General features: G+C 42.5%; 1 protein-coding gene across 2 annotated transcripts in view; it reads right to left on the reverse strand.

Annotated features, from left to right (window-relative positions):
- Positions 1–24,592, reverse strand: part of ZCCHC24 (zinc finger CCHC-type containing 24) — a 223,995-nt gene that overhangs the window by 150,448 nt on the left and 48,955 nt on the right. Inside the window, exon 2 of one of the 2 annotated variants that reach the window (XM_068255460.1) lies at positions 11,593–11,793. In XM_068255460.1, the coding sequence (XP_068111561.1) occupies positions 11,593–11,793 (201 nt within the window). Of the gene's footprint in view, positions 1–11,592; positions 11,797–24,592 lie in introns of both variants that reach the window. The other variant, XM_068255459.1, reaches the window with a different exon arrangement.

A 24,592-nucleotide genomic window follows, 5' to 3' on the forward strand; every position in this document is an offset into this window, starting at 1 on the left:
GCTCTATAGCAGGGGTGTCAAACTCAAATACAAAGTGGGCCAAAACGGAATACTGGAACCGAGTCACAACCTCAATGTCTAGTGGCCACCTCCCTCCCTTATACAGTTCCCTGATGACTAGTGGTCCCTCTCCCTCATCTATACAGTTCTCTGGTCTCTAGTGGTACTCCCTTTCCTATACAGTTCGCTGGTGTCTAGTGGCCTCCTTCCTCCCCATACAGTTCCCTGACATCTATTGCCCCCCTTCCTCCTCCATTCAGTTCCCTGGAGTCTAGTGGCCCCCTACCCTATAAAATTCCCTTGTGTCTAGTGGTCCTCCTTGCACCCCTAAAATATGGCATCTAGAGGTCCTCTTCCCCCTCAAATAGTTTCCTGGTGCCTAGTGACCTCTCCCCTCCCTCCTCTATACAATTCCCTGGTGTCTAGCGATTTCCCCCTCCCTCCCCCATATGGCTTTCCTGGTGATCTAGGGATTCACCTCCAATATTCCCTGCTGATCTAGAGTGGATGACACATAATGCAAAGTGGAGAAACCACTTGTGAGCCAAATTTGATAGCTCTGAAGGTGAAACTTTACTCTAAGTATGCTCTAAACTAAGTGTAGATAGCATTTTTGGTTAAAAGAGGTACTTAAGTCTTACAGCTAAATAGCACTGTATAAACAGTCGTACATTTACTATAAAAATGTTACTATTTTATAAAGAAGATGGAAAAAAAAAAAAAACTATTTTGCTCACAGTATAACAACCCCTTTAGTTGCAAATCATACAAATCTATTAATCTCTAAAGATATTTTGTAGTTTAGGCTTTTTATATCGGCTTTAAAAAGTGATGAGCGAACATAAACACCTAAGAACCTATTTTCACAAAGATAAATATTTTTTATAAAAAAGTATATTTGGAAGATTTTTGCTAAATGTATTAAAGTTAGTAGGGCATAACTAGCTTCATGAAATTGTAAAAATTATATAAACAGTATATAGTTTCACAAAGATTTCCTCTCAGACAAAAATGGAAATCTTGCAGTGAAAAAATAAAAAGTGCATTTTGCCACTTTATCCTTAGTTTTAAAGTGAACCTGTGTCCAGATCCTTTGGGGGAAAGCAAACCTGTGAATACACTATAAGGTAGCCCCCTTGTGACTGCTTCATATTGGGCTTAAAGAGACTCTGTAACATCAAAAACCTCCCCTGGGGTACTCACCTCGGGTGGGGGAAGCCTCCGGATCCTAATGAGGCTTCCCACGCCGTCCTCTGTCCCACGGGGGTCTCGCTGCAGCCCTCCGAACAGCCGGCGACAGACCCGACTGTAGATTCAATATTTACCTTTGCTGGCTCCAGCGGGGGCGCTGTGGCTGCTTTCAGCTCGGAAATAGACGGAAATACCCGATCTCCGTCGGGTCCGCTCTACTGCGCAGGCGCCGGAAACTTGCGCCTGCGCAGTAGAGCAGACCCGACGACGATCGGGTATTCCCGCCTACTTCGGAGCAGACAGCCGTCAGAGCGCCTGCGCAGGGGCCGGGAAGGTAAATATTGATGTCACCGCTGCACGGAGGGCTGCAGCGAGACCCCTGAGGGACGGAGGACGGCGTGGGAAGCCTGATTAGGATCCGGAGGCTTCCCCCACTGGAGGTGAGTACCCCCCAGGGGACGTTTTGACGTTACAGCTCCTCTTTAAAGGGAACCTTAACTGAGAGGGATATGGATGTTTTCTTTTAAACAATACCAGTTGCTTGGCAATCCTGCTGGTCTCTTTGGTTGCAGTAGTGGCTGAATCACACACCTGACACAAGCATGCAGCTAATCCAGTCTGACTTCAGAACACCTGATCTGCATGCTTGTTCAGCGGCTGTGGCTGAAAGTATTAGAGACAAAGGATAAGCAGGAGAGTCAGACAACTGGTATTATTTTAAAAAGAAAAATCCTTCTAAGTTTAGGTTCCTTTTAAATAAAAACTTTACCGAAAGATAGTAGTTGACGAAATAAAAATACATAGCAGAGTTAGGAGGTAAATAGAAGATACAGTAGATTAACCTATTTTGGTTCCTGGACGTAGAAACTATGTCCAGGAACCATGCGCGCTACCGCGGCCGATCGCGCGCGTGCACGCGCACTCCCTTCCCGCGGATTCGGTAGCCAGGGAATCAATGTATCGGGCTATGGTGCCCGATCACTGATTCCTCTCCCCCGTTGAAAAAGCGACAGCTTCTCTCGGAAGCTGCGCCTTTTCTGCCCGTTCCCTCCCCGATGCGTCACTCTAAGCGTGTGTTACGCTCATGTAAACAAACTCATGGCCGCCATCTTGGGGCCAAAAAGTAATACTACAACTGAAAATAAAAATAAATTAAAATGAACACACATTTACATTATAAATCTATTGTTTACCCCCCACCCTCCCAAAACTACCCAAATAAAATGTTTACTATATAAAAAAAAAAAACCATTACAATAAAAAAAAAAAAACGTAAATATTTACCTAAGGGTCTAAACTTTTTAAATATCAATGTAAAGATGACATATTTCTATATTTTTTTTATTTTAAACTTGTTAATAGTGATAGATGCAAAATGGAAAAAATGCACCTTTATTTCCAAATAAAATATTGTCGCCATACATTGTGATAGGGACATAATTTTAACGGTGTAATAACCGGGACATATGGGCAAATACAATACGTGAGTTTTAATTATGGAGGCATGTATTATTTTAAAACTATAATGGCTGAAAACTGAGAAATAATGAATGTTTCCATTTTTTTCTTATTCTTCCTGTTAAAATGCGTTTACAGTAAAGTGGCTCTTAGCAAAATGTACCCCCCAAAGAAAGCCTAATTGGTGGCGGAAAAAACAAGATATAGATCAGTTCATTGTGATAAGTAGTGATAAAGTTATCGGCTAATGAATGGGAGGTGAACATTTCTCACGTGAAAACCACGGAACCTGAATGGGTTAAGAAACATTTGATACTTGCCATGTAATTCATTAATGTTGCTAGATCCACTATAAGCCAGCACCAATGTGATGGGCTATATTGCTTGCTTGGCAGTTGGAAATAAACATAATTTCCCACAATGCAGCGCGGTTCACAGACAGCAAACTGTCAAGCCCATGGCCCTGACATCACACCGCGGGAAGAATTCACCACAAAATCAGCCACGCAGATGTCCTGGATGAGAACATTTTGAAAATAGGTAAAATTTTCTAGTGGGAAAGGGGTATCAGCTACTGATTGGGATGGAGTTCAATCCCAAATTAGAGTTCCTCTTTACATGTATTTTTTTCCCTTTGGTCTGAAATTGCCATTTTTCTTGTGTATAGAGTGAGATTCAGGCTTGGGTTCTAAAATGCCCCTTCCAGCCTCACTTTGCTATTGGTCAGCTGTCAACTTCTCTAGTCATGTGATGCTGGTTACAGGATTAGTGGGCATCAGTCTTCAAAAAACCTAGAAATGCTTTCCCTGTGGGAGAGAGAATTCTAGAGATTTTTTTTTTTTTGTGGGAGGCACTGGTGCTTTTTTTGCCTATAGTAACCATACATATTTCTTGTTTCATTAGTAAATCAGCTCTGTAACAATGATTAGTGGAAGCAGCAAGCAAAGGAGGATCCGCAATCACAGCAAAGTGGTAAAAGCTGGTATTCTTTATTGAAAAAGCCACGAAAAATGACACAAATAGGACCACAAACTGACTGACGCGTATCGGGCTCAAAGTTCGCCCTTAATCATAGTCATACAGGTTCTAAAAGAGGCAGGGACTTTATAGTCGAAGGAGAGGGGAGGGAAAAAAACTCCCACCCACTCAATCTGAAAAAAACAACAACCTCTTAAAGGGAACAGAGTACATCTTATAATAAACATTATTATATAGAAATATCACATAATTACAAGAATGCAAAAGATGTAACAAAATTATTAAAAACATCTGAATGTTAAAATTCCGTACAAAAGGTACAAATAAAAAAAGGAAGAAAATGACTGGCAACTAGAAGAAAGAAGAATCTTTCTTAACAGTCATATAAAAGACTGATGTCCCAACGGGTGTTTAGGCCATCAGGGGAGCGAGTGCCCATACGATGAATCCAAAAAGCTTCTCGTTTAAGGAGAAGCCTCTGATGGTCACCTCCCCTAATTGGAGAGACCACTCTTTCCACACCCTGGTACTTAAAAGAGGTCATGTTCCCATTATGGCAGTTCTCAAAATGTTTCGAAACAGCAGATTTTTTGAAAGTGTTCCAGCTAGTCGCACAGTAGTGTACACCTATCCTCGCTCGAAGATTGCGGGTGGTGCACCCCACATACTGGATGCGACAGCTGGTACACGAAATTACATAAATTGTATGTTTACGTTACTCCTCTCCGTATCGCTACTGTGCGCTCCGTATAGATGAAAATCCCGCTGGTACGCTGGTGACCGCTCACAGCTCCAATCACTGCATAAAGCGTCTATGCGTACTTAGTTACGGTAGCGATACGGAGAGGAGTTCACCATTTCTCGGTGGCCACTCAGGAGGTGACTCCATCCAAACTATAGTGTATCACTAAGTGCCCCGTAGAGCGACCATTATTTTTAAAGGAACTTTTAATTACAATAAAACTGAATCACACTATTGGAAGCGGGTCTTCCTGTGTGTTTTTTTTTCCACAAGCTGCTACCAACCCCGACATAGGAGGCCACTACGGATCCGCATACATCACGGACTACGCCGGAGGCAGCAGAGCCAGAGAGGCGAAGGGGGGCCATACACCCCAAAAGCGCTGATTGGTCTTTTCATAGACCACAACTGCCGGTGAGTGGTTTCATATAGGGGGGCGAGGTGGATGCCTGTTTTATTGATGTCAAGAGTGCAGTGACTGTTTAACTTAAATACAAAGTAGGCTGAAATTGTACCTTGGGACTAAGTCACGGGCCAACCTCAATGTCTACTGGCCACCTTCCTCCCTTATAAAGTTCCCTGGTGTCTAATGGTCCCCCCTCCCTCCACTATTCAGTTCCCTAGTGCCTCCTCCCTGCTCTATACAGCTCCTTTATGTCTAGTGGTCTTAGCTGCCCCCCTCTACAGTTCCCTGGTGTCTAGTTGTCCCCTCCCTCCCCTATACAGTTCCCTGTTGTCTAGAGACCCCCACTCTCCCCTATTCAGTTCTCTGGTGTTCAGTGCTTCCCCCTACCTCCCCAAATGGCTTCCCTGGTGTTCTAGAGCTTCACCTCCAATATAGCTTCCCTGGGGTTCTAGAGTGGGCCTAACATAATGCAAAGTGGGGAAACCATTTGAGGGCTAAATTTAATTGCTCTGAGGGCCAGATTTGGCCCGCGGGCTGGAGTTTGTCATGTATGTCTTAACCTATTCTCTGGCCCCTTTAAAGAGAACCTGAACTGAGTAAAATAATTTAAAATAAACACATGATGTAGCTGCAAATGCATATTACATACTTACCTTCCGTCAGTTCCTCTCAGAAGCCCACCATTTTCTTTTTACAGTGATCCCTTCCAGTTCTGAAAATATTTTGTCAGAACTGAAATATATCAGTTGCTGTTAGTTATATGTCAGCTGCTGTTAGTTACAACTGAATGAGCAAGGTAATGTCCATGTTTCCCTGTAGCTCAAGTGGGAAATATTAGAGTTTAACAGTGTGCTGACCAGGAAGCTGTTATGGGGTAATGGCCATTTTTAAAATGGAGGATAGAGGATTCCATTGATCACAGTGGACAAACAGGACGCAGGAGAGGAGAAAGAAATTGATAAGTAGACTACACAGGAGGTAAGTATGAAGTGTTTATGTTTATTTTGACTTTTAATTTCCAGTTCAGGTTCTCTTTTAGGACCAAAGCCTTCTTTTCATATTGCCGTCCGTGACCTCTGTGATTGGCTCACAGTGATTATGTGTTAAGGAGCCAATTAAAATGGGTCTTTACACATAGGAGGAAGCTGGGTTGTCACATGACAGCAGAGTCTGCGGCCGTGGCGAGCAGGGATCAGCTCGGGACTGTGGAAAGCTGCAGCGTAGCTTCTAGGGTACATCAGTTAGAGAGCCGCGGATGTGGTGTAGATTCTAACTACCGCAGTCCTGAGCCAGTTAAGGTTCCCATCAATGATACTATTTTGATTCTGCAATCTTAACAAATTTAGGAAGCAGACAGGTATGCCATGTGAATATACTTTGAATACTTAAATTACATAGAAGTGGTAAGATTGTACAAGTATCATTGATGAGCACCTTTAGCAGGAGGACAGCATTGGCTAACCAATAATACCCATATTATGTGGCATAGAAGGTCATTTTTAAAACCTCCTTTTCTCTATATCAAGTTCTGATGCCTGTGATGACAATGTGGACTTTATTTTAGGTCTGCTTTGAACGCATTTTGTCTCAGGCTTGTTTAAAGTACAAATGCCCCTTTCTTGACCAGAATTAAGAAAGTTGTGAAATACATAGCTTATACTTACTACTACCATATAAGTGATTTTTGTTTTAATATAATCTGCTGCTAGCTCCCAGATATTTATAGATGAGTAATCTGTTCGTCGTGTCATTAAAGTGACTAATCAAATGCTGCACTGAGTTGAAGGTCCCACCTATTGCCCTCACTATTTCCCTTGTCTGGTGCTCATTTGCTGCTGCATTTATCCCCAGATCTGACGTAGCCTGCCAGGTTTCCTCACCGCAGTCTGCTGTCAGGTTTACCTTAGTGCATCATGCTCAGTCTTCAAATAAAACACTAGATCAAACACATCAAAGTCCATATTAGAATTAGTCATGATCCATTTTAGAAATAAATATTTAATTATGATTTATGTCAAGTTCCTGTTACACTAAGGCTACTTACACAGTAGGACGTTGCGTTTGATGCGACGTTAAAGCCGCACAACGCAGCCCTAATGCAATGCTTATACACTTGCACAGTGCGACGTTAAAGTCGCACGTTATTAAATGTATTTTTTACAAAAGGAAAAAAACATTACTGAACATGTGCAACACAAGTAACGCAGCAGAATCATTGCTAAACGCACAGCATGCAGCACTTTTTGATAACACTAACGCAACGTGTGCACTGTGAATGTCGCACAGACTTTGCATTGCTGTGCGTTAGTCTGCGTTAAAGTTTTTTATAACGTGCGACGTTAAAGACAAACTGATGACAAACTATTTTATGAACAAAATAAATAATACAAAATTGATTGTGATTAGCTAACAACTGTTGGTGACTGTTCACAACAGGCTAGACATGTTGGGGTCTCTCTCTGTTCTGTGCGTGGTTTATTGCATTCTGATATCAGCAGCAAGATGGAAGCTCTCATGTAGGCAAAAAACTAGCAGAAATAAACTATGGGTCACAGTGGAAACATAAACTTACAAACCATGTGATGCTAGAAGGGTAAGAGGCGTTCCAAAAAATAAGTATGTCGAGGGTGATAGCAATAATGTAAATTTGTTTACTTCAAAAAGAAGAAAGTAACTTGTATACAAAAAGACAAGGGTTTTTTTATTGGGCACTAGCACGTTTCACAGATCTCTGCCTGCTTCATCAGGTAAATACACAGTATCTTTAACAGCACACAGTAATCAGGAGGACAGGAGTCAATGAAAATGGCTCCTGACTGAGTTACAGAACTTAGCTGTTTTTAGACAGCTGAGTTATGAGGTGGCGGGGTCACGCTATTGCGTCGTGCGTTCGGGATCGGGTGGTGTTGAAACTATGCAGCATCAGGCTTAAGCAACTACACATGGTCTCAAACCAGCTAAGGGTTCTTTAGTGTATACATTAATGCATTTATCATCAATGTAATAAAGCCTTTATGCTTTCGCATTCCATTGTATCTCTGAAGCCTGCCATACACTATTTGATTTGTTTAAAGAGAATCTGTATTGTTAAAATCGCACAAAAGTAAACATACCAGTGCGTTAGGGGACATCTCCTATTACCCTCTGTCACAATTTCGCCGCTCCCCGCCGCATTAAAAGTGGTTAAAAACAGTTTTAAAAAGTTTGTTTATAAACAAACAAAATGGCCACCAAAACAGGAAGTAGGTTGATGTACAGTATGTCCACACATAGAAAATACATCCATACACAAGCAGGCTGTATACACCCTTCCTTTTGAATCTCAAGAGATCATTGTGTGTTTCTTTCCCCCTGCAGTTCTCATGCACTGAAGTTTCAGGCTGCTTGTTTCTTTCTGCAAACAGCTTTGCCCTTGTCTGTAATTCCTCAGTATGTAAAAGCCCAGACAGCTCAGAGGAGGATTTATCCAGCTTGTAAAAGATAAGAGAGAAGAGAGAAGCTGCTCTAATCTATATAACACACAGGCAGTGTGCATAGAGGGGCCTGGAAGGGGGAGTTCATAGCAGAACCACAACACTGAAGAACTTGGCAGCCTTCCAGACACAGGCTGACAAGTCTGACAAGAGAGAGATAAGTTGATTTATTACAGAGATGGTGATAGTAGAACGTGCTGCAGTAAGCCAGAACACATTAGAATAGCTTTTGGAACTTGTAGGATGATAAAAAACAGGATGCAATTTTTGTTACAGAGTCTCTTTAACAGATTGCTAGATTCGATCCCAAAAACATACAGATAAGTTAATTGGCTTTCCTCCAAAAATTGGCCCTAAACTTTTGATACATACACTATACAATATAGACATATGACTATGATAGGGATTAGATTGTGAGGGACAGTTAGTGACAAGACTATATACTCTGTACAGCGCTGTGGAAGATGTTGGTGCTATATAAATACTACATAATAATAGGGTCAGGCTAGTGAAGCACAAGAAAAAGACACCCGGACACTGGGAGCCCGATATCGCGCGATACTGTGACACAATGAGTTGAAAAGTCCAAAAAGTGTAAACTCATAATTGTGGGCTCCTTTCATAGGCAACCACTCATATATGCATGTGGGGAAGTGCGGTCCCCACTTGGCCTTGCGTGGGTGGATGTCGGTCGCAGCTCCAAAAAACTTTGCCCTGTGCAATTATAGTGGCGAGTAGCCCACCAGGTAGGGGGACATAAACAAACTAAACAACCATGTAGGAGGCGCCCGTAAACAGCTTCTCAGCAAGACCTTTTTGTGATGTTTAGGTAAGATTAACTCGTCTTACCTTGTAAGTAGCCTCGTAAACAGGTTTCTTCAGGTCAAATAGAGTGCCAAAAACCGTGTACACAGAGAGATGGCACCCACGCGTTGTCCGTCCGAAGTGCTTAATAAATTGTTAATCATTTTTTTTTAAGAAACCTGTTTATGAGTCTACTTACAAGGTGAGATGAGTTACTCTTACCTTACAAAAAGGTCTTGCTGAGAAACTTTTTACAGGCGCCTCCTACATCATTGTTTAGTTAGTAAATAATAATAGGCTGTTTCAAGAAAATTGTTTGGCCTTTGGTAGGTAGAACAATTCTTGGACATTGGCTTGGAGATGGTTTTTTTCTCTCGCAGTTACTCCTCGAAAACATTCATAGGTAAAACAATTATACAGAGGATCTCCATGGGAAATTACAAACAATAATTGTACCAGACCAAACCTCAAATTAAGAGTGATTATTTCTTTTAAAGAGAGACTGCAGTGAATAAAATTTGCTATTTTTACCTTGTATCTCGCTTCAGTACTCTCATTAGATGTAAATCGCCACATCCCCGCTTCAAAACGAGGGCTTTGGACCTCCCAAATCCCCGGGGCAATCCGGCCGGCGCTTCCTGAAAGAGGCAGAGCTTTCAGCTGCAGCTCTGCCTCTACTGATGTCAATCGCCACGGATCGCCGCCTCTCCCCGCCCCTCTCACTCTTCCTTCACAGAGAGGGATGGGGAGAGGCGGAGATCCGCACAGCGATTGACATCAGTAGAGGCAGAGCTGCAGCTGAAAGCTCTGCCTCTCTGGGCAGCACAATCCATGACCAAGATAGTCGTGGATGTTTGACCGGGAATTGGGGGCTCTAAAGCCCTCGTTTTGCGGCTGGGATGTGGCGGTTTACATCTAATGAGACTACTGAAGCAAACAAGCAGGTCAAAACCGCAATTTTTGTTCGCTTCACAGTCATCTCTCTAGGGATGACCTAATATGTATACTGTAAATATCCAAGGGTAATATCTTACTACAGAAAGAAGCTGTGGCAAATTCAATACTAGCATTTAAAAGAGGCTTTATTGCCTTCCGTACTTTGAAGTCTATCCGCTGCTATGATAACCAGGTGTGAGTAGATGATTCTTAGATCCAGTCAGGAAGATAGTTCCTTCCCTCATTACTCTTTGGATTGAGGTGCATTGAGGTTTAACCAGTATAACAGTTTAACTGTGTTTTGTAATGCACTGTATGTCTCTTCTATTTTAAATTGACTCATGATTAACCGTACCATTGTACCAATGCAGTGTTTGCCATTTGGAGCCTACACCAATTTACCAGTGGAAGAGCTGCAAGTTTTATGTCACAAGGTGCTATTCCTTTGCTAGCAGGCAGCACAATGACTAGCATGAAATGCATCTAACATTACAGCAAACAGGAGTTATGATTCATTCTAAACTACTAGCTGTGATCCCACCACTGCTAGTAATGACACACATGAGTCACACTGCATCTGTGCTATTCCCGCTGCTACATCTCGCAGCTTGTTCACAAGTATACACCAGGTCGCCCCCTCCGTTCCTCCAACGACCTTCGCCTCACCACCCCGCGCATTTCACACTCCCATGCCCGCCTGCAGGATTTCTCAAGAGCTGCCCCCACCCTCTGGAATGCCCTTCCACCACCCATCAGACTTGCTCCCTCTTTCAACACATTCAAGCAAGCCCTCAAAACCCACCTCTTTATGATGGCCTACCCACCTCCTACCACACAGTAACTCTCTAAGGAATATTTAACAGCCCCCCCTAGTGTTTCCACCCCTCCCTTTAGATTGTAAGCCTCTGGCAGGGTCCTCCACTCCCTAGTGTAATCTACATGATTGTGTGCTCCTGTCCTATGACAGCCTCGTACTTGTATTACTGGGCCTACCTAACTAGCCCATATTGCATGATCATGTATTTTGTACAATTTGTATGTATAACTTTGTTCTATGTGTATAACCCTATGTATGTCATCCTTGTATCATTGTATATATTTATTGTCCAGCGCTGCGTAATATGTTGGCGCTTTATAAATACAATAAATAATAATAATAATAATAATATAGAGGAATAGCCTTCTATTTCATTCCCTGAAGACAGACCATGTAACCCAGTCTTCCCATTCTTGTGATGACACTAATTGCTTACACCCTTCATAAAACTGGATGAAATCTATGGGTTTGTAGATGCACTGAAATTACCATGAAGCAGTGTGGTGGCATGAAGATCTTCAGTCAGCTAAAACTTGTGACTGCATGCTTCCAATCCATTAACGAACCTGTGAAGATCATTCAGATATAAACACAGCTTCCTTGTCTTCTGCATTTCCAGATGTATGAACACACATCAAAACATATGATGTAGGCTGATCAGCTGACTATGGGTCACTGTCCAAACATCAAGAAAACATGGGATGGATACATTGCAATTAGCCTGGAGCATGCGGTTATACATGGACCACATAAGTAAAAAAGATCTGTTCCAAAATATGCCTCTTACCTGGGGACAGTCCTTAATGTAATGACCTTTGTTGAAGCAGAGGTGGCACAAATAATTGGGAGGGGGCCGCTTGCTGGGTTTCCTGTTTTCGGTGGAAAGTGAGATTTCTGAGAAGTGTTCAGTTAGAGAGCTTAGCCCGTCCACAATGTTGTTCAAGGAGCCATAAGGAGATGCACTCTTGTAAAGGCTGCTGCCCAGTGCCTGCTTTAGAAAGAAATAAAATAATATTTAGATCTAAATTATACCAATTGCTATAAGAACATTCTTGCAAGTCATTTCATTGGTCTTGCTAAATCAAGTGTAGACGTGGAGCGAACATACTCTTATATGCATACAGTACATGTCACATGCATTGCTTAAAGTGAACCTCCGGACTAAAAATCTACTCAGCAGAACTGATAAGGTTTGGTGTTTCTTTAACAGTTTCACAGCATCAGAACTTTTTTTTTTCCTGATGCTGTGCAGAGCATGATGGGATTTCCTATGTTGTTATTCACATTACCTAGCAACTGGGAGAGGTGCTCAGGACACAGGACAGTTGGAACTGTGTATCATGCTCCCTGTCACCTCCTTTCAACCAAAAAGATGGCCGCCATCCTGAAATCAAACATTTGCCTGTTCAGGGTGGGTAAGAGATTATATTACCTATCTATTTTAATTAACATAACTAATGTAACTTAATGACAGAAGTTCCTCTTTAACTATGTGTAATTCCATTAAAAGTGCTTTATTTTTTTTCATGTTGAACTGACAAGGAGGGGTTGAGGAATAATTTCTGGAGGGGGTTGAGGAAGAAACTTTTTTTTCTTGAGCAGAATGTTCTCCACTGGGGAAGTTTCTACTAAGTTCCTGTTTTCTGTACCTCAGTAGCTGGGACAGGAGATCAGATTCCTCTCAGCTACCACACAGACAGCAAAACAAACCTACATTCTATCACTGTACTATCAAGCAATCGTGAAATAATACAAACCTTTCGCCACACCGTCCAAACTAGAACAAATAAATTAGCTGAAGTTCCAGTTTAATTACCTTTTTAGAAAAAACAAACCCCTCTTAAATTTGCATATAAATGATGGTGTTCCCATTATACTGTATGTCACTAAGTACCACACAACACTATATGACTGGCATCGCTTAGTGATTTATTGAAAATAATAATAATCATAAACCTACTGTAAACTTTTCCATGGTGGAGAATGTTTAGAAGATTGTGATGAACCCGCCCTGTATCTGGCAATAAAACCGCTCAGGGAGGTCAGAAAATGAAAGAAAAGCTGACAAAACAACTGGCAGAACATTGCACCATGATTTCATTTCACAGAAATACAAAGTGCAACAAAGCAGCACTCTGTAATGTGTGTGTGTGTGCTGGCCATGTCCACCCTATAGTGCTTCTCCAGTGTCAGGTCTCTGGCCTCAGATCTCACCATGTTTTCCTAGCATATCCTTACACTCTGTATCAGAAGGTTAGGATAAATGTTATGTAACTACTCCGCATGCTACAATGTGTGTACTGAATCCATTCATACCCAAACTTCAGAAATGATACCTACAAGGCTTTGATCTGTCAAGGGAAATATCCTCATCCAAAAAGTCTTTTAGCCTTCACCATAGGGTACAGATGTGACTACTGACAGCCTAAAGTGTTATTATGTCCTTCTATAGGCCCTAGTAGAATGTGAGATATTGTACGCTAACTTGCTGCGAAGCAAAACAAACTGTGGTTTAATGTACAAGATATCTGTAAAACTGCTGGATTACTGTAAACAGACTGGAAGGACCAGAGTCTTCACGTCAGTTGATGTTTGGCTGCAGCGCTGGACTTAGCATTATATTTATTTTATTGAAGTATTTGTTACATTATACAGACCACAGGGATTCACCAAGCGTGTAAATATCCCCCTGAAACATGCCTCGACTACACAAAGTAATTCAGAAGAGTCTGATTCCAGGGACTCCCACATCTATCTAAGTGGTATGAAACTCAGCATTTCTTCTTTGCTCTAAATGTTTTTTTACAGCATATAACCTTTTACCAGAAATTTTTTTTAGCAGAAAAACATTCAAACAGTTAAACACTTCAGTGGGAAGCCTAGGTCCGAATCCAAAGTTGTGAAAGTGATTGCATTATCTTGTTTGGTGTGATTACATTATCTTGTTTATTTTTCCTTATCAGCCACTATTAGTAAACATTCTTAGCAGTGCTTCAGTTGAACATAAGCCGAATGTGTGCACTGAAGACAAATTCTTACTGGATACTTTATAATATATAAATACAGCAGCTATGCAATTAATTACAATGGCATCTTTCAAGCACATAAACTGTACTTTGGGAATTTGTAATTTGTAAACTGACGATTCTTGCATACAAAAGCAAATATGATAACAGTATGGGTAATAAAAAGTAGGACGTTTTGTACTGAATGTTATGTCAGAGTTTAATCCTGCTTTAAAGAGAAACTGTGACCAAGAATTGAACTTCATCCCAATCAGTAGCTGATACTCCCTTTTACATGAGAAATCTATTCCTTTTCACAAACGGATCATCAGGGGGCGCTGTATGGCTTATATTGTGGTGAAACCCCTCCCACAAGAAACTCTGAGGACCATGGTCCTGGCAGTTTCCTGTCTGTGAACCTTATTGCATTGTGGGAAATAGCTGTTTACAGTTGTTTCCAACTGCCCAAAAAAGCAAGCAGCAGCTACATCACCTGCCAGCAGTAAAAATGTCACCATGTGATAAATGTCAGAATGTAAATCAGGGATTTAAAAGATTGTACAATGGGCATACACTGACTAAATCATTTATACATAATTATTGTAAAAATAAAGCACTTTTTTATTACATTATTTTCACTGGAGTTCCTCTTTAAGTAACTGCAGCCTCAGTTTATGTTGCTGTGTACTGTGTAATGTCTCTCTCTCTTACTATGTATGCCTCTGTTGGTCTACAATTCAAATGCAGCCTATGTGTATACCATACCATAAAATGTGTATATCATTTTATGATTAGCAGCACTAGGAAAAAAATCATGTTTTTATCGTTAGACTAGTGGTAGGTCTTCCCCGAGAGGACCTGTCATCGCCGTGGGGAAGTCTAGTAGGGAATAATTTGTGCACATATTATTTATACTGAAGCTAACGTCCTTTGCTGTACCTGTTTTGAATACAAGTTGTGTATTTTAGTCCACATTGTGGAGCTCTGCACATCTATTGCAGGTAGTCAATTCGGGTGCAGCCTCTGTTTGGAAGCGCTGCCAATGTCTCCTGCTGTACAAAACTCATGTAAGTATACCTATGGCTAGGTGCATCCATGTGCTTCAATTTGCATTCAAATTATAGATTAGGACTAGTACTTGATTTGCATCTGATTTGCATTCAAGGCATGTATTTAGCCCCTGTGAGGCTCTGCATGCCTCTGTTGGTCTACAATTCAGTTGCAGCCTATGAGCACTGTCATTTGTTTGATGTCTTTGTACAGCCCTCCCCCTCCCAGTGTGCATACACTGTGTGCAGGGATTACATGAAGGAGACATAAAGTAAGATTTGGCCACTATCACTGTATTTATTTAGATTAAAGGGAACCCAAACTGAGAAGGATATGGATTTTTCCTTTCAAAATAATACCAGTTGCCTGACTCTCCTGCTGATCCCGTGTCTCTAAAGGCCCATACACACGTCCGTTTTTTGCGAACGACGAGTCGTTTGAATGACCCGTCGTTCAGTCGTTCGCCCGCTAAATCGGGCGTGTTTACAGACTGTCGTTCGCGTGATAAGAGTGAGGTTGAGCGATCCGCCGGGCGGACGACAGTCTGTACACACACCCGATTTAGCAGGCGAACGACCCGTCGTTTGCAAAAAACAGATGTGTGTATGGGCCTTTATACTTTTAGTCACAGCCCCTCAACAAGCATGCAGATAATGTGCTCTGACTGAAGTCAAGCTGCATGCTTGTTTCAGGTATGTGCTTCAGCCACTACTGCAGCCAAAAAGATCAGCAGGACTGCCAAGCAATTGGTATTGTTTAAAGGAAGCATCCATATCCCTCTCAGTTAAAGTTCCCTTTAAAGTTAAACCATAATTGTGGGTGTATGTGTGTTGGAGAGAAGGGAAGCAAATATTGTCTGTAACGCGTAGGGCAGCAGCTATTCAGGAGGAGAATGGACGATGCGCAGAGTACAATCGGAGTCCACTGTAAACACACTGGGTGCCACATCTGAGTGCCATCTTTCGTGTGTAATGGGCATTCTAGTATGCCTTTCCCAGTCCTGTTCTGGGAAAAGACAGCAGACAAGATAATATTCCCAAATTATGCCATAGCTATTAGGCTAGGTTCCCACTAGAAGTAAAAAATGGTCAGATTTACTGCATGGACCATAACAACCCAATGGGCATGTCAATGGATGTAGTGTTAATATATTTGTTCTATCCAGTGTCCATTCTGCCTGTTGCAGTGATAAAAAGGCAAAGACCCGACCTGCACGAATTTTTTATTTTTATTAGGAAACTGGATGGAAATTAGACATGTCAAAATAGCAATGCTATAATTGACATGTCACATACAACTGACAAAACACAGATAATGTTAACAAGTTGGTCGTGCCACGTACCGTTGACAGGGGATCTGATGTCATCATAGCATGAACCTCACCATACACTGCACAAAACACTTTACACTACTGAATAGGTCATCCTAAATGGTAAGCCGCCAAGGTTCCCACATCCACTTGGGTCACAATTCGTTTCTAGTTAAATCCTCTGCGCTAAATTCCAAGCAATCAAAATTGGCTTCCTGCAGTCACCCAATGCTCAGCAACACATGTGGTGACTGCCACCAAACAATAAATGCAGATGCTTAGTGGAATGTAAAATCAGATACTTTTATTTTCAAAATGAGATACTATTATTTTCAAAATATAAAATACTTACATCCTGAGATCTTATGATAGGGACCCTTTAAATGTATCGTGTATGTACAGTACACCTTAAAATCGGTTAAAACGTGTAGAAACCGATGCCCAGTCTCCAATCCTGAGCGGTTTTGGCGTCCCACCATTGTCAGAGGTAAATGGTAAGGTGTACTGCATGTACCCGATACGCTTGATACAAGGGGAGGAAGGCAATGCTCTCAGCCAAACTGATCCACTGGGCTCAGGCACGGGGAGAATCAAGGGCCGCTATACACACATTAGATCCTTGGCAGAGGAAGTGGTTAATGGTTCCAACACCAGGGGAGCACCACCTGTTCTATTAGAGCCATGCATGTTACAAGGATATTGCGTGCATTGCTATGGTAGCACACGGCATAGAGCAGAGAGCATTACGAGGGGTTTATAGAGAAATGGGTGGTGCTCCCCTGGCATTAGGACTAGTAAAGTAACCGGCCTTTCGTGTATCAGGCCCCATGTCTCATATATACAAGGGCTCAAACAGTGCCTGTCATGTAGAATTCTTAAAGACGAATTGTAGTGAAAATAACATTGCTTATTTTTTACGATATTAATTTACAGATTGTTTAGTCAGTGTTTGCTCATTGTAAAATCTTTCCACTCCCATTACATTCTGAAATGTATCAGTTGTGGTGACATCTTTAGTTCTGCTAGTTGATCTGTACAGAATGTTCGTTTCTGAGAGTTCTTTGCACAGAGGGAGATGTTACTTGCTTGGCAGCTGGAAAAAAGCCTTTATTTCCCACAATGCAATGAGGTGCACAGACAGCCAGGCCCGGATTTACATCACAGGAGCCTATAGGCCCAGATGTCCTGACACCCTAGACTCCGTCCTTCATGAACCTACAAATTCCTACCAAACCGGTAGGCAGGTGTGCTGGCTGTCTCAGCTGTCACTTCTCTCTTACTTCCCTTGCCTGTCATAAGTAGCTACAGGTGTCCCCTAGCATTAGGGTAGCCAGAGAGATATCCTCAGTATTAAGTAGCTAGTGGTGCCCCTGACTGAAGGGAGATTTAGTCAGTGGAATGCCGAGAGCTGGGTGAGTAACCTATCACTAACGCTTCTCACAGGACACAGTATAGGGAAGGAGGGAGGTGCTAGGGAAGGAAATGAGCAGCCCCTCCATCATCAGGCGGCTGTAGGCACGTGCCTACAGTGCCTTATGGTAAATCCGGCCCTGCAGACAGCAAACTGTCAGGACCATGGTCATGATATCACACTGTGGGAGGGGTTTCACCACAGTTTCAGCCTTACAGACCCCCCCTGATCTATTCGAGAAAAGGGGAATGTTTCTCTAGGGAAAGGCAATATCAGCTACAGACTGTAAATTCAATTGTTGGTTAAAGTTCCTCCTTAACCAACAATGTATGGAATTTTGAGTGTCCAGTGCTAAACCTGTGAGTACATTAAGGATAGTATAAGTAGATTTAACAGACATTTTAGATGTTAAATAGGAACAAAGTAATTAGGCACTTGTTACACATAGATGGTAACACTGATGCATGCTAACCTTGAATTAGCCTTCTCTATATCTGTCTTCTGCAGTGCATTCATGCCTAGGGCTTGGCTAGATCTGAAATAGTCACAGACTAGGATGCAGAATTTGAATGTAACTATTTAAAGCAGATCTGAGATTCCAACTCCCCATTCACAGCTATAAGCAGACAGGCTTCAAATACAGCCTTATGGAAACATTTTTATAGCTATGAATGCAAAATACTTGTATATCTCTGAGCAGTAGTTTACAATCTTGTTGGGAATGGGGGCAGCTGCCAAATTTTTTATTTTTCCGACACAAATTTTTTTTTGAGCAACTAGCAATCGTTTCCGCAATCTCGCGACGTAGGTATAAGTGCACGGATCCACAGCAACTCCTGTGCAAAGTACCACCATCGTGTTTGAAAGTGGCAATTAAAGGGTTAATTACCTCCTGACGAGGAATTCCTGATTGAGCACCTGATAAGAAAGTGGTAACTGTTCAAACTGAGTGAAAATGTAATTTAGGTTGTGCTGCTCAACAGAGTACTACTGTCACGGTACTAAGTAAGCATATTTGATCCCCTGCCAGATCATAGCTAGAAAGCGACTGAAATTTCATGGTCATTTTTTAAAACATTAAAGCCAAAGTAACACCTCTTTGGACAAGGCTTAAGGGGCGATTCATGAAATAGCGCGAGTTAAAACAAAACCTGAGAGCGATACGCCACACTACGTGCGGCTGTGCTGTGTAGCATGCGTTCCTAAATGATGCACTGTTTACTTAGCTATGCGCGCTCCTTTTACTGCTGCGCACAGTGTAGAAATGCAACCACGATAATTCACTAGCACGACCATTACTACATTAACATAGTAGCGGCCACGCTAGTGAAGTATTCGCTCACGATACTTCCCCACGTGCGGCAGTTAAAGGAGCGCAACACGCATAACTAAGGAATGCACGCTACGCAGCACGGCCGCCCACATCGCTCGCAAGTTATTTTTTAACTTGAGCTGCTGCAGTAGGGCAGTTTCATGAATTGACCCCTTATTCTGAAAGCAACAATGTTGACTATATAAATACAAGTAACATTGGAATTCAGCAAAATCCTTTATATATACCATATTACAGATAGAATTTTCTTTCCTGGCCACCTCTTCGGTTCAACCCTTGTACCACAGAAAGAATCTCCCTAGGCCTCAAATCTGTCCTACATACATGCAGGACAATCACACCGCACCATTCCCCCTTGCGCATTTCCCTGCGTCAGACTGTGGCGACAGGGTAATAGGCATAGCTTCTACCCCCCCCCCCCCCCAAACAGTGACATGCTCAGCAACGCACTGCAGAGTCTGCGTTGCCTCTTCTGCCGCTTCACATCAGGGGTAGTGTGGCCAGTCTCATAGAGACTAATGGTGACTGCTAACCTATACTGTGGGCATCTACCTATCTAACCTATACTGGGGGCTCCTATCTATCTAACCTATATTGCGAACACCTACCTATCTGACCTATACTGGGGACACCTACCTATCTAACATATACTGGGAGATCCTACCTATCTAATCTATACTAGGGACACCTACCTATCTAACCTATACTGGGGGCTCCTACCTATGTAACCTATACTAGGGACACCTACCTATCTAACCTATACTTGGGGCACCTACCTATCTAACCTTTACTGGGGTCACCTACCTATCTAACATATACTGGGGGCTCCTACCTATCTAGCCTATACTGGGGTTACCAACTTATCTAAGCTTTACTAGGGGCTCCTACTTATCTAAGCTATACTAGGGGCACCTACCGATCTAACATATACTGGGGGCTCCTACCTATATAACCTACACTGGGGGCACCTACCTATCTAACCTATACTGGGGACTCCTACCTATGTAACCTATACTGCGGGCACCTACCTATCTAACCTATAGTGGGGGCACCTACCTATCTAACCTATAGTGGGGGCTCCTACCTATCCAACCTATACTGGGGGCTCCTACCTCTCTAACCTATACTGGGGGCTACTACCTATCTACCCTATACTGGCGGAACCTACCTATCTTACCTATACTGCGTGCACTTACCTAGCTAACCTGTACTGGGGAAGCCTACCTAACATATACTGTGGGCACCTACCTATCTAACTTATGCTGTGGGCACCTACCTATCTAACATACAGTAGTTTGCGAAAGGATTCGGCCCCCTTGAAGTTTTTCACATTTTGTCATATTACTGCCACAAACATGAATCAATTTTATTGGAATTCCACGTGAAAGACAAATAAAGTGGTGTACACGTGAGAAGTGGAACGAAAATCATACATGATTCCAAACATTAAAAAAAAAACATAACTGCAAAGTGGGGTGTGCGTAATTGTTCAGCCCCCTGAGTCAATACTTTGTAGAACCACCTTTTGCTGCAATTACAGCTGAAAGTCTTTTAGGGTATGTCTCTACCAGCATAACACATCTAGAGACTGAAATTCTTGCCCATTCTTCTTTGCAAAACCGCTCCATCTCAGTCAGATTAGGTGGACAGCGTTTGTGAACAGCAGTTTTCAGAACTTGCCACAGATTCTCGATTGGATTTAGATCTGGACTTTGACTGGGCCATTCTAACACATGGCTATGTTTTGTTTTAAACCATTCCATTGTTGCCCTGGCTTTATGTTTAGGGTTGTTGTCCTGCTGGAAGGTGAACCTCCACCCCAGTCTCAAGTCTTTTGCAGACTCCAAGAGGTTTTCTTCCAAGATTGCCCTGTATTTGGCTCCATCCATCTTCTCTCCAACTCTGACCAGCTTCCCTTTCCCTGCTGAAGAGAAGCACTCCCAGAGCATGATGCTGCCACCACCATATTTGACAATGAGGATGGTGTGTTCAGAGTGATGTGCAGTGTTAGCGTTTTGCATTTTGGCCAAAAAGTTCCATTTGGTCTCATCTGACCAGATCACCTTCTTCCACATGTTTGCTGTGTCCTCCACATGGCTTGTGGCAAACTGCAAACTGGACTTTTTGTGCTTTTCTGTTAACAATGGCTTTCTTCTTGACACTCTTCCTTAAAGGCCAACTTTGTGCAATGCACGACTAATAGTTGTTCTATGGACAGATTCCCCCACCTGAGCTGTAGATCTCTGCAGCTTGTCCAGAGTCACAATGGGCCTCTTCACTGCATGTCTGATCAGCGCTCTCCTTGTTTGGCCTGTGAGTTTAGGTGGATGGCCTTGTCTTGGTAGGTTTACAGTTGTGCCATACTCCTTCCATTTCTGAATGATCGCTTGAACAGTGCTCTGTGGGATGTTCAAGGCTTTGGAAATCTTTTTGTAGCCTAAGCCTGCTTTAAATTTCTCCATAACTTTATCCCTGACCTGTCTGGTGTGTTCTTTGGACTTCATGGTGTTGTTGCTCCCAATATTCTCTTAGACAACCTCTGAGGCCATCACAGAGCATCTGTATTTGTACTGACGTTAGATTACACGCAGGTACACTCTATTTAGTCATTAGCACTCATCAGGCAATGTCTATGGGAAACTGACTGAACTCAGACCAAAGGGGGCTGAATAATTACGCACACCCCACTTTGCAGTTATTTATTTGTAAAAAATGTTTGGAATCATGTATGATTTTCGTTCCACTTCTCACGTGTACACCACTTTGTATTGGTCTTTAACGTGGCATTCCAATAAAATTGATTCATGTTTGTGGCAGTAATGTGACAAAATGTGGAAAACTTCAAGGGGACCGAATACTTTTGCAAACCACTATATAATGCGGGCACCTACCTATATAACCTATACTGGGGGCACCTACCTATCTAACTTATGCTGGGGGCTCCTACCTATCTAACCTATTCTACGGGCACCTACCTAGCTGACATACACTGGGGGTGCCTAACTATCTAACCTATACTGGGGGCACCTATACTGGCTACCTATGCTAGAGGCACCCACCTATCTAGTCTATACTGGGGGCACCTACCTATCTAACCTATACTGGGGCAGCTATACTGGCTACCTACACTGGAGGCACCTACCTGGCTAACCTATACTGGGGCAATTATACTGGCTACCTATACTGGGGTACCTATGCCCGGCTACCTATACTGGGGGGACATATAGCTGGCTACCTATACTGAGTGCAACTAGACCTGGCTAACCTATACTGCAGGCACCTATACCTGGCTTAATGTGGGGGCGCAATTTTTACACCCTCGCCCTGGGTGCAATTTAGCCTAGAGGCTGGCCTGCTCCCTGTAGAGCCGAAGTAAGGGGCAACACACCTCCACTAACGGTGGACACAGTATGAAATATTAGTACACAGATGGCTTGGCTTGTTACAGAGCTCATTTCAGTTAATCTCTGATTTTGCCTGATGAAGCGAGTTATACCTGCAAAACACGTCAGATATTGGAGTATATAATAAAGTGATTTTTATTTAAAATCTACAAAATTAAGTCATATATGGGTAGGTAAGTCCACCACTACCTCCCTTTATAAACTCTCTTTAGTGTATATTAATCTTGGCGCATCCGTTTTACTAATATTTATTTGACTGGTGTCGACAGTCGGGGATTGTGGCGCGATCACCTTGGGCCACATTGCTGGGCCAGGCTGCACAGACGCGAGTCAGCTGCATGTTGCTAACCGGGGGGGGGGGGGGGGGGGCAGAGGGACAATGGAGCAGCATGTGCGTGTTGTCACCTGGCAGGAGGAGGAGTAGCGTGCACATTTGTGTTGGCGGCTGGGCGGATTGATTGTGGGGCGGCGATCATTATCAGCTACCTCAGCTGACTTTAGTCATGTGTGTACAATGCTTAAGAGGTACAATTCTCTGCAAATGTCTTTTTCTAAGAGGTACAATGACAAGAGTATCATTGCAAATATATCAAATATATATAAAACTCACAAAAATATTTGTCTCTAAATATAACTAAAAAAAACTAAAGATACAGTATTAGTATATGTAGATATATGGTAAGCCAATTGCTACTCAAAGCATGCATTACCCAATTAGGGCATTCCGGGGTATTGCAGGCGTTGCTATGGTGAAGTGTGGTACACACATTACTATAGCAACCCCAGTAACACACATTGGGCTCTATTCCCAAAACCTCTCATACATGACTTATTTATCACCTAATTGAAAAAAATCACCGTTCAGCACATTTACAAGCAAAATAATCACTGAGGCTCTATTCACCAGGGCTGTGGAGTCGTGGAGTCGGAGTCGTGGAGTCGGAGTCGTGGAGTCGGGCAATTTTGGGTGCCTGGAGTCGGAGTCGGGAAAAAATGCTCCGACTCCTAATGAATTTGTAACTGTAATTAAAATAGAAAATATGATAAAATGTTCTATTTCTCAGATAATAGTCATTAAAAATAATGTATATATACAGTATATATACAGTAATAGCTGTGCTTAGTCCACAAAAATGAAATAAACCAATCAAAATGAGTTACTTGTGCTGCTTCAATAAAGCAGTCCCCGTATTTTGAAGGTCAGATATACATATCTGATTGTGACTGTATATATGATGTGTACACAGGAATCTCTTATATATACACTAAATAACATCTATGCTGTAAGAATAAAGCCTGATGTGTAGCTGTGTCACTAATAGAGATGGTCAACGAGATGGAAATAATTCTGCATTGATGCTGATTTATACAAATGTATGCACTCCCTTTGCTGATGAAATCAAATAATGTGATAGGTTATTAAAATTTGGTTTGGTGACTACAAATTAAAGGGTAACTGAGATGGATGAAGAGTAAAGTTTTATACATACCTGGGGCTTCCTCCAGCCCCCTTCAGGCTAATCAGTCCCTCGCTGTCCTCCATCACCCGGATCTTCTGCTATGAGTCCTGGTAATTCAGCCAGTCAGCGCTGTCCGGCCGCATGCCGCTCCCACAGCCAGGAACATTCTGCACCTGCGCAATAGTGCTGCACAGGTGTAGTATGCTCCTGGCGGCGGAGTGTGTGCATGCGCACTACGCCTGACTGGCTCAAGTACCTGGACTCATAGCAGAAGATCCAGGTGGTGGAGGAGGACAACGAGGGACTCATTATCCTGAAGGCGTCTGGAGGAAGCCCCAGGTATGTATAAAACTTTAATTTCATCTGTCTCAGGTTTACTTTGTTACACAGTAGTACTATACTCTACATATGCACTCCCCACAGAGCTGCAGGGAATCCACAGAGAATGCTGTGCACATTGAACACAGAGGTGTTGTCTGTTTACAATCTCCTCATTCCCCTGCAGAGTACCTGCACATCATTCTTACATGTACCCACACTTACATTGCCTAGGGCCTGATAGATGTTCTTTGTTCCGGTTTGTATCTTTTACAAGTACTCTTACCAAGGACTAGTTTTAGTCTAAAGGGAATAAATATAGTAGTCTACATATCCTTCTCACTTCAGTTGTCTTGTAAAATTCCTAAACGTTGGCAGTTAAGAGACGAATTTCATGTTACATACTTTTAATCAACAAAATTGTAATATGCAAATTAGAGGAGTCGGAGTCGTGGAGTCGGAGTCGGAGTCAGTGGAATCCTAAACTGAGGAGTCGG

The sequence above is a fragment of the Hyperolius riggenbachi genome, chromosome 10 (genome assembly GCF_040937935.1).
Source record: "Hyperolius riggenbachi isolate aHypRig1 chromosome 10, aHypRig1.pri, whole genome shotgun sequence".
NCBI classification, from domain to species: domain Eukaryota; kingdom Metazoa; phylum Chordata; class Amphibia; order Anura; family Hyperoliidae; genus Hyperolius; species Hyperolius riggenbachi.